This window comes from Saccopteryx bilineata, chromosome 3 (genome assembly GCF_036850765.1).
Source record: "Saccopteryx bilineata isolate mSacBil1 chromosome 3, mSacBil1_pri_phased_curated, whole genome shotgun sequence".
In the NCBI taxonomy this organism is placed as follows: domain Eukaryota; kingdom Metazoa; phylum Chordata; class Mammalia; order Chiroptera; family Emballonuridae; genus Saccopteryx; species Saccopteryx bilineata.
In genome coordinates, this window is record NC_089492.1 from 99,930,532 (window position 1) to 99,946,491 (window position 15,960).

Genomic DNA, 15,960 nt, shown 5'->3' on the forward strand with positions numbered 1-15,960 from the left:
CCACGTACCATCAGATATTTTATACAAATTCAGGGAAACAACAGGAGCCTGAGAGTGTACCCACAAGGCAATGTTTTGTTTTGTTGTGTTTTTAAAGCACATTCAGAATTAGCTTTGGTTATAAAAAGTATCAAACAATAAGGCTGAGGGGAGATGAAAGGAGGTCTTCCAAGATGAAAAATGAACTTAGAGAAGTGTTATATTAATCTATCTAGGAGGATCCTATATCTCCCTCTCAGTTTGGGAACTTCAGATTTCCCCCTCTGAATGGTGAAAGGCCGCTTTGTCTGGAACAGTGTGACAGTGTTCCTTTCTTGATTCATCAGGTTTCTGATGGGGTCTGAAGGAGGGGGTGTAACTCAAAACAAAACAGGTGCAAGGAATAACAACCTGATAGGCAGGAACTCAGCCCTTAAAAATCAGAACTAATCTCAGCACTTATCATCTTTAATATGATCTACAGGAAGGTAGAGAGCACTGACTGAGCAGGGGACATGTTTGTGGAGCATGCTAACACATAAAGTCAAAACTGCTGAAAACTGACCTCTTTCTCTTTGATGCACACACTCACACTAGTAGGAATCCTCACTTTTTTTTTTTACTGTAGTATTTCAGTGTACATTAATTTTTCTAAGACACAGCTTTCTAGATGGTCTTTCATTCACCATCTACATCGGTGGAAACATTTTGGATCATAAGCCCCTATCGGGGTGGTGGTGACGGCCACGGCAGCGGCAGCACCAGGTAGTAATGGCATCAACTAACAATTACTGAGCACTTACTGTATGCCGGAGACCTTGCTGAGCACTACCTATGCATCAATTCATTTAATCCTCACAACCCACCTAGGAGGTCGTTTTATCTTCTCCTTTACAGAAGAAAAAGCAGAGGCACAGAAATCAACTGTCCAAAATAACACAGCTAGCAAGTAGCAGAGCTAGGATCCACAGGGAAACAAGCTGGCTCCAGTCTAAGCTCTTACTCACCGTATAGAATGACCTCTTTGAGCACATGCTCTAGCTTTTTCATACTTATTTATAAAGAAGTTATAAACTATTCATACGTTAAGCACATTATACAACAGATGCAAAATAATAAAGAGGATGAGAGAAATGAAATAACATGCCATCATATTCTTCCACACACATTATGTCTTACACACCACATTCTGAAGGCATAGGCCTGCAGAGTCCAGATGGCTTGGCCTGGCATTTGTGGTCTTATATCTGAACAGTGCCACCCTGCCAATCACATATCCCAATCTGTCCCTGACACACTCCTGGACCCAACAGGCTGGTTTACTCATTGTCCCTTGCAAACACCTTTTGCATGCCCCACTCCATGCCTTGGTTCATACCAAGTCTCTTGTTTCAACAGCAGAATACTAGTTTCAAGGTTTATCACAAGACCCGATGTCTCTAGGAAGCCTTCTCTAGCTTTCCTCTCAGATGTGTGTGCTGGCCGCCTGCCTGGCACACACCACAGCCAGGTATTTCCGTGTGCAGCTAGTGCTTGACTTACGACCATGATTGGTTCCGACAGACCAGTCGTAACATGATTTGGTCATCAGCTGAGTAGGCTATATGTACAGTACTATGAAATGATGTTATAAAAATCTTTAAGTCATATTTTATCATAATTTTCTTTCATTATTGTTATATATCATAATTTTCTTTGTTCATTTTATGCCATTTGTATCATCTCTACACCATTTTGTTTCTTATTTTTACATTCGTCAGGTTTAAGTAAAACACTGCATTACCAGTACAACTGGTTTAATATTTGCAAAGACAATTTCCTTTTGGTAGACATCTTGGGAAGAGTTTGATGAAAAATATCCAAGACACAAAACACAAATTGCTGTACTGAGCCTGGGATAACAGTTGAAATGGTGCACGCGGAGATGGTAGTGCCGCCAGAAGCTGGTCCGCACTAGTGTATGCCCGACTGGGCAATGCTTGCACTGCCAGACGCAGAGCAGTCATGGCTAGCAATTGTGGTCTTAAAGTCGAATTGTCGTAAGTTGCATAGGTCGTAAGTCGATCAATATTTGTAATTAATTGTTTATGAAGTAGTAGGCTTGTTTTCCACAGCAGGTCATAAGCTTCTTGAAGATAAGAATGTTACATATACTTTTCTTGGTATTCTCCATGGTATTATACACTATTTTTATTATTATTATTATTATATATTTTTATTCAGTGAGGAGGAGGGGAGGCAGACAGACAGACTCTCACATGTGCCGGACTGGGATCGACCTGGGAAGTCCACTGGGGGTTCCTAGCTCTGTCCATCTGGTTGCTCAGCAACTGAACTCTTTCTAGCGCCTGAGAAGGAGGCTATGGAGCCATCCTCAGTGCATGGGGTCAACTTGCTCAAATTGAGCCATGGCTGTTGGGGGGGGGAAGACAGAGAGAGAGAGAGAGAGAGAGAGAGAGAGAGATGCAAGAGGGGGAGGAGTGGAGAAACAGATGGGAGCTTCTTTTGTGTGACCTGACTGGAAATCAAACTGGGACATCCACACACTAGGCCAATGCTCTACCACTAAGCCAGCCATCCAGGGCCAATTATGTACTTAATAATCACTCAGTAACTACTTAGCTAGTAAAAGAATACATAAATACTCCCCAAGTTTACTCCATGTCTCCTAGGTCCAGGCATAGACAATTAAGGTAAGGAGCACCCTGGAAAGCAGATGGCATGATGTGACGAATATCTTCCTCTTTGCCAAAGCTCACAGGAACCATGGCAGATTGACCTGACTTACTGTGACTTTGTACTTCACATAGTCCTCAGTAATCTCCAGGTCCAGCATGGGGACAATATAGACCACATAAGTTTCCAAAGTAATGACATCCTTCCTGGCCTTGTTTATTCAATACTGCCGACTCGTTTGGCACTTCTCCATGGTAAAAGGCAGTATCAAACACGCAGAAGAGTAACCAACTCAATTTCACGAGAAAAGATAATTACTCTTTATTTAAAAAAAAAAAGTTTTCCCTTGTTTTTTGGTAGGTTTTGCTTAAACATTACCTTTTCAACAATTACTATTCTGATACCCTATTTAATATTGCCACATGTTCCCTCTCTTATGAATTCCTGATTCCCTTTATCCTACTCTACTTGTTCTTTCTGTCCACAGTGATTGTTACCTCTTTTTTTTGTGGGCTTTTTTTTGTATTTTTCCGAAGTTAGAAGCTAGGAGGCAGTCAGATAGACTCCCACATGCACCGTTGCTCTGTTGCTGCTGGAGTCATTCTAGTGCCTGAGGCGGAAACCATGGAGCCGTCCTCAGTGCCCGGGCCAACTTTGCTCCAATGGAGCCTTGGCTGCGGGAGGGGAAGAGAGAGAGAGAGGAAGGAGAGGGGGAAAGGTAGAGAAGCAGATGGGCACTTCTCCTGTGTGCCCTGACCAGGAATTGAACCCGGGACTTCCACATGTTGGGCTGACTCTCTACCATTGAGCCAATCAGCCAGAGCCTTGTTACCCCTTAATAAATATAATTTACTTATTTATTATGCTTATCATAATAAATTAGAATACATTTTATTATAATATCATTTACTATTGCCTGACTCTAGAATGTGAGCTCTGTGACAGTGGTGATGTTTGAGAGCAAGGGTCTGTATCTCTTTTGTTCGTTGATGTATTCTAAGCACTTGAAACATAACTGGCATGTTGGTGCTTAATCAACAGCTGTTGAATGAACAAATAAATACACTGTGTCAACTTCCATTTTACCCCACACTTTGAAGGCCTGAGAGAGCCACCTTCTCTCATCCAGAGAGGTCGTATAGTATAGTGGCCAACAACACAAACTTGAAAGCTTTGAATCCCTGTTCCATTTTTGACCATTTCTCCTTGCATAACATTAGTCAAGTCTCAGTCCCTCCCACTGTCAATTTTCTCATCAGTACAATGGGAATGAATCCCAGACGGGCCTTCGTAGGCACTCAATATTTCCTCTACTTTTAATTCTGAATGATAACAAAAGCTTGGGGACACAGCAAATGACAAATATCTAAATTCTATATACCCGTGACTGATGCTCTGAGTTAAAAAACTTTTCAGAACAGCAGATCCCTGGGGAGTGACAGCGACAGTGCCCACAGTCACTGTGCTGTCCCGGCAGCCGCAAGCTGTCTTCCACACCCAGCGAAGCTCCCTAAGAAACACGCACCAAGAAAAGCCTTTTGATATTTATAAGGAAGGGATTAATTCACCCTCAAAAGTTGCATTTTAATTAAAAATGACTTTTCTGGGCTTATATCCAGAAAGGAATAAATTGCCAAAAAGTAAGGTTTAATAGGGTTTAGTCTGTCTTTCTTCCTTTTATTTTTCTTTTTAGGAGCCCAGTACTTCCCAATTCTTTTCATGTCAAGGCACACGTAGAAGGCAATCCTTCTTTGGCACTCAGGGATTCACAAACGTTGCTGCTCCCCAGTGGCAGGTGACTGCCTGCAGCCTCCAGCCCCCTCAGCCCTGAGAGCTGAAGGAATCGGTCAGGACCTGGCACATCCACAGCCGCGCCATTGAGAAGCTCTGCTGTAGCCCTTTCTGGGCTGGGGACCGTCCTGACAGGGAACACAAGTCCTCAGAGGGAACGAGTGAGCCTCGCCACTAGTCACAAGAGCGAGCCTTTTCTTGTTGACTCACCTTCAGAGACAAGCACGCGGCCCATTTCTAACTTAAGCCTTAGCATCATTCCATGCTTTTGGTGTTGGTTCCCCACTCTGAAACTATTTTCTGTGCATACAGGAAACAAAGTAGAGCCAGGGCAACCTAAGTCACCAAATGGAATCTGTCAAGCAATGTTCCATTTCCAGACAGCTTGAGCATTTTAATTTGTGTTTCACGATTTTATACTTTTAAGAAATATGGAAAAGATATTGAAATTCTTTAAGCACGAGGTACTGTCTTAAATGATCACATTTTTAAAAATATGGAATTGATCATTCTTTCAAATGATACTTAATCATAAGTTTTGGCACAACAATATTAGTAAAAAATATTTTCTTCTACAAACATTTGTTCACTTATTTAGAAACCGCGATGGAATGTAGACTGGAGGTTCCCCCGTCACTGACTCTGTCTCCTTTCCCCGCGTCTTCTCTCCGCAGCAGAGAGGCACGATGCTTGTCTTTTCTGTTTCCTGACCAGCGATCCGTTAGATGACCCGCTGGCCAAACTGGCTGACCTTTCCTGGTTTTCTCCTTTTCTTTTCCACCAAGGTATTGCCAACATCTGCCTCTCTTTTTATCCTCATGTTGTTCCTCTTAGCACTACTGTTCCCACCTCCACAAAGACCCTACCTAACCTTAGCCCAAACATAGAGTGCCTCCGGGTATTAGAGACTAAGGCAGAAGTCTTCTTTTCTTTTTAATGCCCAATGCCCTGTGTGGGAGCCTTGGATTATGCCTCATCTTCCTCTCTGTTCCTCATACCTTCCCTGCCCCCAGAGGGTTTAGCTGGCTCACCTGGTTTCTAACCCACAACTCCCCCCACTGGCAGGTGAGAGCCTCAAAGGTGAATGCGTGCCCCCCGCCCCAGGCCTGGAACAGGATAAACATATCCCGGTGTCTGTTGAATCAAATTCAGTCTCGACTTGCTTTTTCAAGGTTGCAGGATCTACAATTCCTGTGGCCACCCATGTTTGAGAGGTTTTGTCATACCCTAAAGATGACAGAAGGGGTGGCAACTGGGAACTTGGCTATAACCTAGGTCCCGAGGGAGATTTCTGTATTTCTAGGTTAGGGGTATTAGAAGGGAGACCGAGGAGAAGTGGTGAGAAAGAGATGAGCAGAGGGAGAGAAGGTACAGTAAGTACTTTTAACAGTCTTTTACAGTTGGAGCTTCTCCGGGTCTCACTGACTTCTTCTGTACCGCTTGATAATTCTGATGGAGTTTCTTTCTAATGTTGTACTGTCTTAACAAATTAGATTTCAGGAAACCAACTGAGTGACAAGGTATGAGATGGATTCTTGGTTTGGTTTCTTTAGGCATAAAAAGTTGTATTCAGGCCCTGGCAGGTTGGCTCAGTGGTAGAGCGTCAGCCTGGCGTGCGGAAGTCCCGGGTTCAATTCCTGGCCAGGGCAGGAGAGGCGCCCATCTGCTTCTCCACCCCTCCCCCTCTCCTTCCTCTCTCTCTCTTCCCCTCCCGCAGCCGAGGCTCCATTGGAGCAAGAGATGGCCGGGCGCTGGGGATGGCTCCTTGGCCTCTGCCCTGGGCACTAGAGTAGCTCTGGTCGCGACAGAGCGACGCCCCGGAAGGGCAGAGCATCGCCCCCTGGTGGGCGTGCCGGGTGGATCTCGGTCGGGCGCATGCGGGAGTCTGTCTGACTGCCTCCCCGTTTCCAGCTTCAGAAAAATACCAAAAAAAAAAAAAAAAGTTGTATTCACATCAACTATCAGAGAGACAGCATGTTTTAAAGAGAAAAGGCATCAGAGGTTAATACTTTGTCTGATTACCTCTGGGCCTTGGCACAAGTCAGTCTCTGAGGCTCATCTCAATGTTCTCATCAGAGAATGGGGTGGAGCTTGGAGGGAGGGTGTGTGTGAAGGAATAGCACCTACCTTGCTGGATTACCAAGAGTATTAAGGAAATCAGATATGCAATTCACATGGTACACAGAAGGTGCTCAAAAGATTCACTTTACTTCTCTTAAGGCAAACTTGCCCAACGCACGGGCTGAGGCCGTCTAAAGTCTGTCCCTGGCTGAGACTCCATGCCAACCCAGGTATGCAGCACTGCTACTCCGCTCCACGCTGGGCAAGAGGCATCTTTTTCACTCAATTCGAAAAGTGCAGAAATCAAGGCCCCAAATTTGGGGGAAATAAAATAATTTAAAAGTGTTCAGCAGATTCTGTTGGTAAAACCTGGTTAATTGGATTGACTGAATTTAAAAAGAATGCCTTTGCCTTGAATGTTCAGATAAAATGCAAAAGTGGTTTTTCTTCTTTCATCATAGCTAAGTTACATCAACTGCTCCTTGTCCCTTACTCATATTAAAAACCTAATTAAAGGAAGAGCAGGGATCACCTTTTTCTGTTTAGACTGTCAAAAAGAAGTAATCAAAATAGACAGGAAATGAAGTTCAAACTTTTGTTTCAAAATATATAGTATATATTTCCTTATGAAACACCAAAAGGTGAGTAAGTACTCAAGAATCAGAATAAATCTTTCCTGATGACAGCTGGTCAAACTCTTCCTCAACATAAAAGAACGTTTTTGGACTCCAGTGTGATTTCTCAGGGCTGATAAGTTACCTAGTAATAGTCCTGAGTCCCCAACATGCAGAATTTTGGCAACAAAAACAGACGGTTAATTCTATTTAAAAGACAGGGTAGTCCTGCCAGTGCTGTTCCCAAATGAGGTCATGTCCATGGCTCTTATCTAGCCTTTATTGAGATTTAATGTCATTTACCACTGGCTCTTGCAAACCTGCTGCATAATCTCACCTTTTCTGATGTGTGTTACTTCTAGTCCATTTCAACATTGCAATTACAAACCTCTGGTTTCTAAAATGATTAAGAAATGAATCCCATGCTTTTTATTTTTTTTTTTTGCACATCCTATAATTTGACTCTTTCTTCCACAGTCCCAGAACATTCAGAGATCAGCATATTTCTCGTTTTTAAGGTATACTATAAAAATACTTCTGAGGTTTGATATATTTATGTAAACATTTTTCAAAGAAGTCAAAATGTATAATTCAAGAAAATGTTCTGTGAAAGAATTTGTTTTCTGATTACAAAACGATTTCCTGCTTTTGAAAAAACAACAATTTTATATTTACTTAGCTGGCTCTGGAAGTCCCATAGAGAGTAGCTTGCCTCTCAATCCCTACCATCTCTTTTCCAGGTGCCGGCCTGCTACTGATTTCAAAGGTAGCTTTATGTGGAGAAGGAATCTACAAGCTGTAGCGAGGAAAGAGAAAAGAGCCCCCTCCCCCCATCTCAACCCCCTTACTCGTCCCATAAAAAACAACAGGCTGCAAGAGAACTATTACAACACAGATGAGACACCCGAATGGACGTGACAAAAAGATTTTCCCATGCCTTTGACCAGAGTATAAACTGACCTTGGTAATGACAGGGATCTGTTTGACAAACATGAACACAATACCTAACACCCAACACCCATACCCCTCACCCCCACAAGCCCTTCATCTTTCCAATACTCAGGAACAAGGGCAATGGCCAGGGTTTTACCTTCCCATACTGTTTCACGTTTTACGTAGCAGAAATAGTAAATTTGAGGGTATCTAAGGCAGTCCAAAGACAGAGCAAATGAGCATGCTTTGTTGCTGGGCAGACCGAGGAAACACAAGCCAGCCCTATTAGTGGTGTGTGTGGGAAACTCGGCTGGGAGGCCTGTTTGTGTAACCGGTGAAAGGCAAAGAAGCAATTCCAACCTCACCACTTCTGACGAAGTTCAGCCAGAAGGGATTGTCAATACAGATCTCATGGCTGATTCCCTCTTAAAAATCTGAGCCTTCCTTCTAACTTAGCTGCATAATCTATGAATCTTTGAAAAGTGTGCTCTGCATTACTCATCATTGCAAGCCCTTCCCTTCAAAGAAGCAGCAGTCTGATGGAATCAAGAAATCTAACTTGTATGGGCGTCAGGGTTCCATCTTAAAAACTAAGATAATAACTCCTGCTCCTCACTATCACAGGGATATAGTGAGAACCAGGGGAGGTGAGTGCTTATGGGTTTGTACTGAAGAAAGCACCGAAGATCCATAATGTATATAACACAGACCAGAGGATCTGGTCTGGGAGCCTTGGGAGTCCTACGACCTTTTTGGGAGGTCTGCAAGATTAAGCATTTTCCAAAATGATACTAAGACATCGCTTTCCTCTTTTATTCTCATTCTCCCACAAGTGCACAGCGGAGTTTGCCAGAGGCTACAGGTAGGTATGTGATGATGACATCACTCTAACGACTAATGGAATGTGTGCTTGTGAAAGCTTGTGCTGTACAATTTTGTTTTAGTTTCTAATTAAATATTGATAGACAAAAGCTCTTCCGGATCCTCAGTAACGTTTAAGGGGGTCAAGAGGTTCTGAGACCAGTCTGAGGTTTGCCCACCCAGAACTTCAGTCCAGCTCCAACTTGCAGTTCTCAGATGGGCTGACTTCTCACCCCCCTGAGCCTTTCTATAAGTTGCTTTGTCTGCACAAGAAACTCTTATCCTCCTTTCACTTGACTAAGATCTTCTCTCTATTTAGATGTCACTTTCCCGGGGAAAGCTGTTCCTGACTCCCCCAGGACCAGGCAGGTGGCCCCGCACCATGCTCCCCTAGCATTTAGCACACTGCACTGTGATTGCCCATTTCCTGGTCTTTTCTTGTCCTTGACAAGAACTGACTTGTCACTCTTTTGACTGTAACACAATAGTATGCAAGAAACATTCAGTAAATACTTGTTGAATATATAAAACAATTAAGGAAGGCAGGCAAAAATATAGGTCTATCTCGTATTCTCACCTAGAGGGAATCAGTTACTAAAAATAATAGCTTTCATTAGAATATAGGCTCATTAAAACTATGATAATGAAAACAACAATAACTATATTATGTACCAGGTACTATGCTAAGACTTCTAAGTACTTTATATGCATTAATTACTTTAGTCTTCACTAGATCCCTATGAGGTATACACTACTATTATCCTCATTTCAAAAATGAAGACACAGATGCAGGTAGTACGTGGTGGATCTGAGATTTACACCCAGACAGCCTGGCTCCAGAAACCCATGCCATTAACCTCACATATCAGCAGGGTAGACCTCAAGCTTATAATGTATATCGGAATCTCAAGGCCATCTCTCAACTCTGCTCACAGAAGAAACATGACTTAATATTTAAATTCCCCCAGCCCTGCCACACAATGTGTAACCTCAGCAGACCAGGCGGACATTGGATCTTCTCACCGATACCACCCGTCCCCAAGTTTATAGTGAGAGTTTAAAAAGTAAGAGTTCTATTTATTTAAAATAAAAAGTCTTTTTTTATAGCTCAGAGAAAAGAGAAAAGCAGGGTTTGATATTTCCATGTATGATGGATGGTGTTAAGCTACAGGACAAATTCTCCCTGATGTGTATCATCTCTTCTTGTGCTTCTTGGGCTTATCTCTCAAGAAATACTCATAACTTCACCCTGAACAAGGAGTGGCTTAGAATGTTCTGCAGGCATACTTGATAGAAAAGGTACAATGTGACCTGGTTCACAGAGAGAAGTCTAAATGGGAAAACATTTAATGCAAAAATAGAAAATAGGATTTAATGCAACCGGTGATCTGGAAGAATCACAATGTGACACTGTATTCATGGTTGCAATGAAAAAAAACATACACCTAGCTGTTCTTTCAGCAGTTGAAAAAAGTTCTATGGATAGAGTTAAAAGCTTGGGCAACAAATCTTCACCGCTAACACTACATGAGAAATCAAAGTTCATCCTTTGGTGTTTGATAGAAGTCGCACAAAGTAACTTTACTTACCTGGAGAAGTGTTCCATGAATATGGTTTTGCCGGAAACATTGGTCAGTGTGGTTGGGGAGTTTGGCCAACAGAGTTTGGACAGTATCAGGGATTTCATCTATCATGACAAATGGGACCAAGGCACGAGCTGCCATTTCACGGGAGCGGTAGACAGGTGAGCTTCCACATCTGGGAAGAAATAAAAACACAAGACCATTCAATACTCACTATCACACCTGTGTCTTTGTATATGCTGTTCTGTCTAGCCCTGGCTGGGACAGCGAAGCTGAGGGAGTTGCTCTTTATTCCAAATGATGTTTTTTTTAATATTTCCACTATTCCCAATGATTTTCTGTGTGTGTTTGTGTGTGTGTGTGTGTGTGTGTGTTCTACAGGCATCTTGTTTTTCTTATAAATATCATTAACATTTATGATTCTATCACAGAGATAAATTCAGATAGGCTTTGGGAATAAGACAATAGGTAAAAATGGCTTATCCCTCAACAAGCAGACAACCATTTATTGGACACTCCTAGTGAACAAACGCACCATGAAAACTGCCATGAGAAATAAAATAGTCACTGTTGTCTTTGAAGAGCCTATACTCTGATGGGCAAGATGAGAAGTACATTTGAAAAGATGAGTTAAAGCACAAGACAATACCGGGAAAATGATAAGCAAGTAATCTTGACATTTTTGCTACAAGGAGATAAGATTGTGGCTTGTGGTTCTGAGAAGGATGGAATTTAGGAAAGCAAGCATAGTTTAAGAATGCCAAGAGAAGCAAGGCAGTTGTTTCAACAAGTTCCCGGGGCATAAAGCAAGGGTAGATGCTCAAGGTAGAGGTTGATGTGTCAGGTTAAGTAGAGGCTCTTGAAAAACAGTGAAACTTAAAACTGAGAAATAATAGTTAACACCAGACTAGGAAGTGCCAAATGGCGGATTACATAATCTGAACTTGTCCAGAGAAAGATGGACCCTCAAGTCACCAAATCTCTGGGCTAATTCATGACCAAAGAGCTTGAACAGAAGCCATCAGTTCTTAAATAAGTAAAAGTCATGGTCAAGGGGTATTCTAAGATTCTAAAAAGGTCATTGGCAAAGCAGGTCACCATGTAAGGGTCACCTGACTTTGTTAACACTCAGAACATTGAGAGTCCACAACCATTTTGTTGAATCTGTACATTTGAGGACCTTCACAGATACAGTATTATTTGAGAGGAAAATCTAATAAGACAAGTCGTAGCTTAAATAAATTCTTGACTAAAAAGCTCAAAACCTCATGATCTTTCATGCAATTAAAAAATACCTCAGCCTGACCAGGCAGTAGCGCTGTGAACAGAGCATCAAACTGGTACGTGGAGAATTCAGGTTCAAAACTCTGATGTTGCCAGTTTGAGTACAGGCTCACCAGCTTGAGCGCGGGGTCACTGGCTTGAGCGTGGAATCACAGACATGACCCCATGGTTGCTGGCTTGAGCCCAAAGGTCACTGGCTTGAAGCCCAAGGTCACTGGCTTGAGCAAGGGGGTCACTTGCTCTGCTGTAGCCCCTCCCTTGGTCAAGGCACATGTGAGAAAACAATCAATGAACAACTAAGGAGCTGCAATAAAGAATTGATGCTTCTCATCTCTCTCCCTTCCTGTCTCTCTGTCCCTATCTGTCCCTCTCTCTAACTCTCTCTCTGTCTTTGTCAAAAAAAAAAAAAAAAAAGTACCTCACTCAACTTAGTGAAATGTCTTAGATGCCAAGACAGGGATGGCAGAAGATTGCAGACTCTTTAGACCAAAGAGTTGGGCTCTTGATTTGTTTGGTTTTGTATCTCTCAAAATTAATCAGTATTCCAAGAAGGAATTACTAGTAAAATCTGAGCCATTTGGCCCATGTGGCTATGCAGACGTAGCATGCAGATGAACAAAGTCCTATGACTGAAATGTTTCTAACACTCCAGAGGCATCTCTGACATTTATTTTAATAAGACAATAAAAGTACAGATACAATTCTGTAAAAATTGAATGACCTACAAACAATTTCATCATGGGGAGTAGGGTCAGAGGAGGAAATAGGGAAAGAGGAGAAAGAGATACCAGGTAAGTCAAACACTGTGTCACCCTCCCCCGAAGTGTAGGTCTGCGAGACAGGTCAACCAGCACGCACTTTCGGGGTGAGGAAGAGCTCACCTTATAGCCAATTATAGGAAGACACTGAGGGCTAAGGTTACAGTAGGTAGCTAGAAATTTCCCAAACCTAGGAGGGTTCTGCCAAGTTACCCATTTTCTCCCTTTAAAATGATCAAATGTTCAATCTGTAATTGGCAAATGCAGTAAAATATTTGCTTTGGCCCATGGGAGGCTGGGGAGGGGGGGAGAGAGTGAGAAAACTTCATTTGACAGAGAAAATACTCTGAAAATGCTTTGAGATTTAATTAGCAAATGACCTCACTCAGCACAGTCATCTGTTGTAAGCCTTCCCTTCTGCCTGTCCCCTACCCCTCCAATACACACATTTTGTGTTATAGCATGTTTTATGTTACCAAAAGGGCTTTTGTGTATAAATGTTTCTTTTCAAATACAAATAACTCTGACACAGTTACAGATGTTTAGTTTCTAATTAGTAGTAACTGTATACTAAAGAATGCCCCTCCTCTTACTCTTGACCTTTCACAAATGATGATTTCCCAAAGGAATCTGGCATCCATACAGAAGAAAGAATGGAAAGTGGGAAAGGAGCTAGGATTTTCTGCTCCCAGATACCCTGTCCTAGGGTACTTACCAAACGCACACGATAGGGTTAAGGAGCAAACAAAACCCCCTTGCGAAAAAGTAATGAAATGACAGGAAAAGAGAAGCCTATTTTAATTTTTTTAATTAAAAAAATATATCACAAATAGAACTTTTTATTTGTTACCATTAAGTGTCTGAATTTTGAACAGATTCTTGATCTGGGGGTTCATATTCATCAGTTTGTTCAACTTCAGCTCCTGTCTCATCCCTGGTAGCTTCCCCAGAACTGCTGCCTTCACCATGAAGCTCCTTAAGTAACATTCATGATAAAGCGATAAATAAATGTAATTTCGAACTCCTCTATTGAAAATTGTTTAAATGGAAGGATAGGTTATAGCACACACACACACACACACTCACACTTACATACACACTCAGTAAAACACATCCCCAGGTTACTATTCTATCAGCTATTAGAGGCAGGGAGGGGGTTCTGATGAGATTTAGCTTTCCTCCAGATCTATGTGACTTGGAGTGTGAGGAGATAAAAACACATTCTTTTTAGCCCTATGAGGAATATATTGGAAGCAAAATTCTATTTTTCCCCTTGACAGAGTTTTCTAGATTGATTCAGTACATGTGAAAAAATCAAGCAGAGCTGCTCTTTATGAACATAGAAGCCAGTGGCTATAAGGATGGAGAATTAGAGCACCTGGATTTACCCTGCTTTGAGCACTGTGTTTTGTGACTTGGCCAAGTCACAGTAATTTCTATGGGTCTCAGTTAAGGTGAGAATGGTGGCAATAACCTATACCCAGTGCTCTGATGTGATATCTATGAGAATATTCTGAGAATAAAGGTGTTTTGGAAATAGGAAGGATCGGTGAGTCTAGGAACGATCGGTGAGTCTAGGAAGTGCAGGCTCCCTAGTGGCCCTAATGGGGAAACTAAGACAGTGGTGTGGGTGCTGTACCATTTTTTTAAATTTATTTTTTAATTATAGTTGACATACAATATTGTATTAGTCTCAGGTATACAACATAATTACTAGACATTTGTATACCTGATGAAGTGATCACCCTGATAAATTTAAGAGAAAACAACATGCAAATTAGTACAACCAATATGGAAGAAAATATGGTGGTTCCTCAAAAAATTAAGAATAGAATTACCATATGACTCAGCAATCCCTCTACTAGGTATCTACCCTCAAAACTCAAAACTATTGGTATGTAAAGACGCATACACCACCATGTTCATGGCAGCATTATTCACAGTGACCAAGACATGGAAACAACCAAAGTGCCCCTTGATATAGGCTTGGATAAAGAAGATGTGGTACATATATAATATATACTATGGAATACTACTTAGCCATAAGAAATGATGACATAGTGTCATTTATGACAACATGGATGGACCTTGAGAACATTATACTGAGTGAAATAAGTAAATCAGAAAAAGCTAAGAACTGTATGATTTCACACATAAGTGGGATACAAAATTGAGACTAGTGGATATAGATAAAAGTAAAGTGATTAATAGGAGGCGGGGGATGTGGGAGAGGGGAAGGTGGGGGAGGGGTGGAGGAAAGGGTCCTTAATTTTTTGAGGAACCACCATAAGGAGGGACAAATATAAGGTGACAGAAAATGATTTGACTTTGGGTGATGATTGTACAATATAATCAACAGTTCAAATGCTATAGAAATGTTTACCTGAAACCTATGTACTCTTTTTTATTTAATTTTTTAATTATTTTTTTATTTTTTTGTGGCAGAGACAGAGAGAGTCAGAGAGAGGGACAGATAGGGACAGACAGGAAGGGAGAGAGATGAGAAACATCAATTCTTCATTGCAGTTTCTTAGTTGTTCATTGATTAATTTCTCATACGTGCCTTGGCCAGGGGGCTACAGCAGAGCGAGTGACCCCTTGCTTAAGCCAGCGACCTTAGGCTCAAGCTGGTGAGCCTTGTTCAAACCAGATGAGCCTGCGCTCAAGCTGGCGACCTTGGGGTCTCGAACTTGGGTCCTCCACATCCCAGTCTGACGCTCTATCCACTGTGCCACCGCCTGGTCAGGTGAAACCTATATACTCTTATTGATCAGTGCCATCCTATTAAATTTAATTTTATAAATAAAATTTAAAAGAAAAAAATATGGAAGCAATGCATACTCTAATGGTCAAGATTTAATAAAATGAATAATCTTTTATTGCAAAGAGAGAGAGAGAAAACAACAAATTTATGATACGAAAGCAAAAAGATTTATTTGGCCTCCATTGAAAGTGATAAGGAGGAACCTCAAGCCTTCTAAAAAGAAGTAGAATAGCCTGGCCTGACCTGTGGTGGTGCAGTGGATAAAGCGTCGACCTGGAAATGCTGAGGTCGCCGGTTCGAAACCCTGGGCTTGCCTGGTCAAGGCACATATGGGAGTTGATGCTTCCAGCTCCTCCCCCATCTCTCTCTCTCTCTCTCTCCTCTCTAAAAATGAATAAATAAATAAATAAAATAATAATAAAAAAAAAGAAGTAGAATAGCCTCTATTTCTCTAAGTCTCAATTTCTTCTGGAAAATAAGGCAAATGGACTTGGCATCTTGAAGGTCATTTCTACTTTCACCATTATTTGCAAACCATTGCCTCGGTAGTCCTAGGTGTGGCCTAGGCCTGAAAACCAGGTCTTCCACAGGGCTGGAGACACTCAGATACTCATGTCTTTAAACCTCTAGTTCTCTCACACCAGTCAACCCTCTCC

The 15,960-nt window shown here is 41.8% G+C and overlaps 1 protein-coding gene across 2 annotated transcripts in view; it reads right to left on the bottom strand.

Moving 5' to 3' along the window:
• THADA (THADA armadillo repeat containing) overlaps positions 1-15,960 on the bottom strand; it is a 360,995-nt gene that overhangs the window by 140,810 nt on the left and 204,225 nt on the right. For both annotated transcript variants that reach the window (XM_066267026.1, XM_066267025.1), the window contains exon 29: positions 10,505-10,673. In XM_066267026.1, the coding sequence (XP_066123123.1) occupies positions 10,505-10,673 (169 nt within the window). The remainder of the gene's footprint in view (positions 1-10,504; positions 10,674-15,960) is intronic.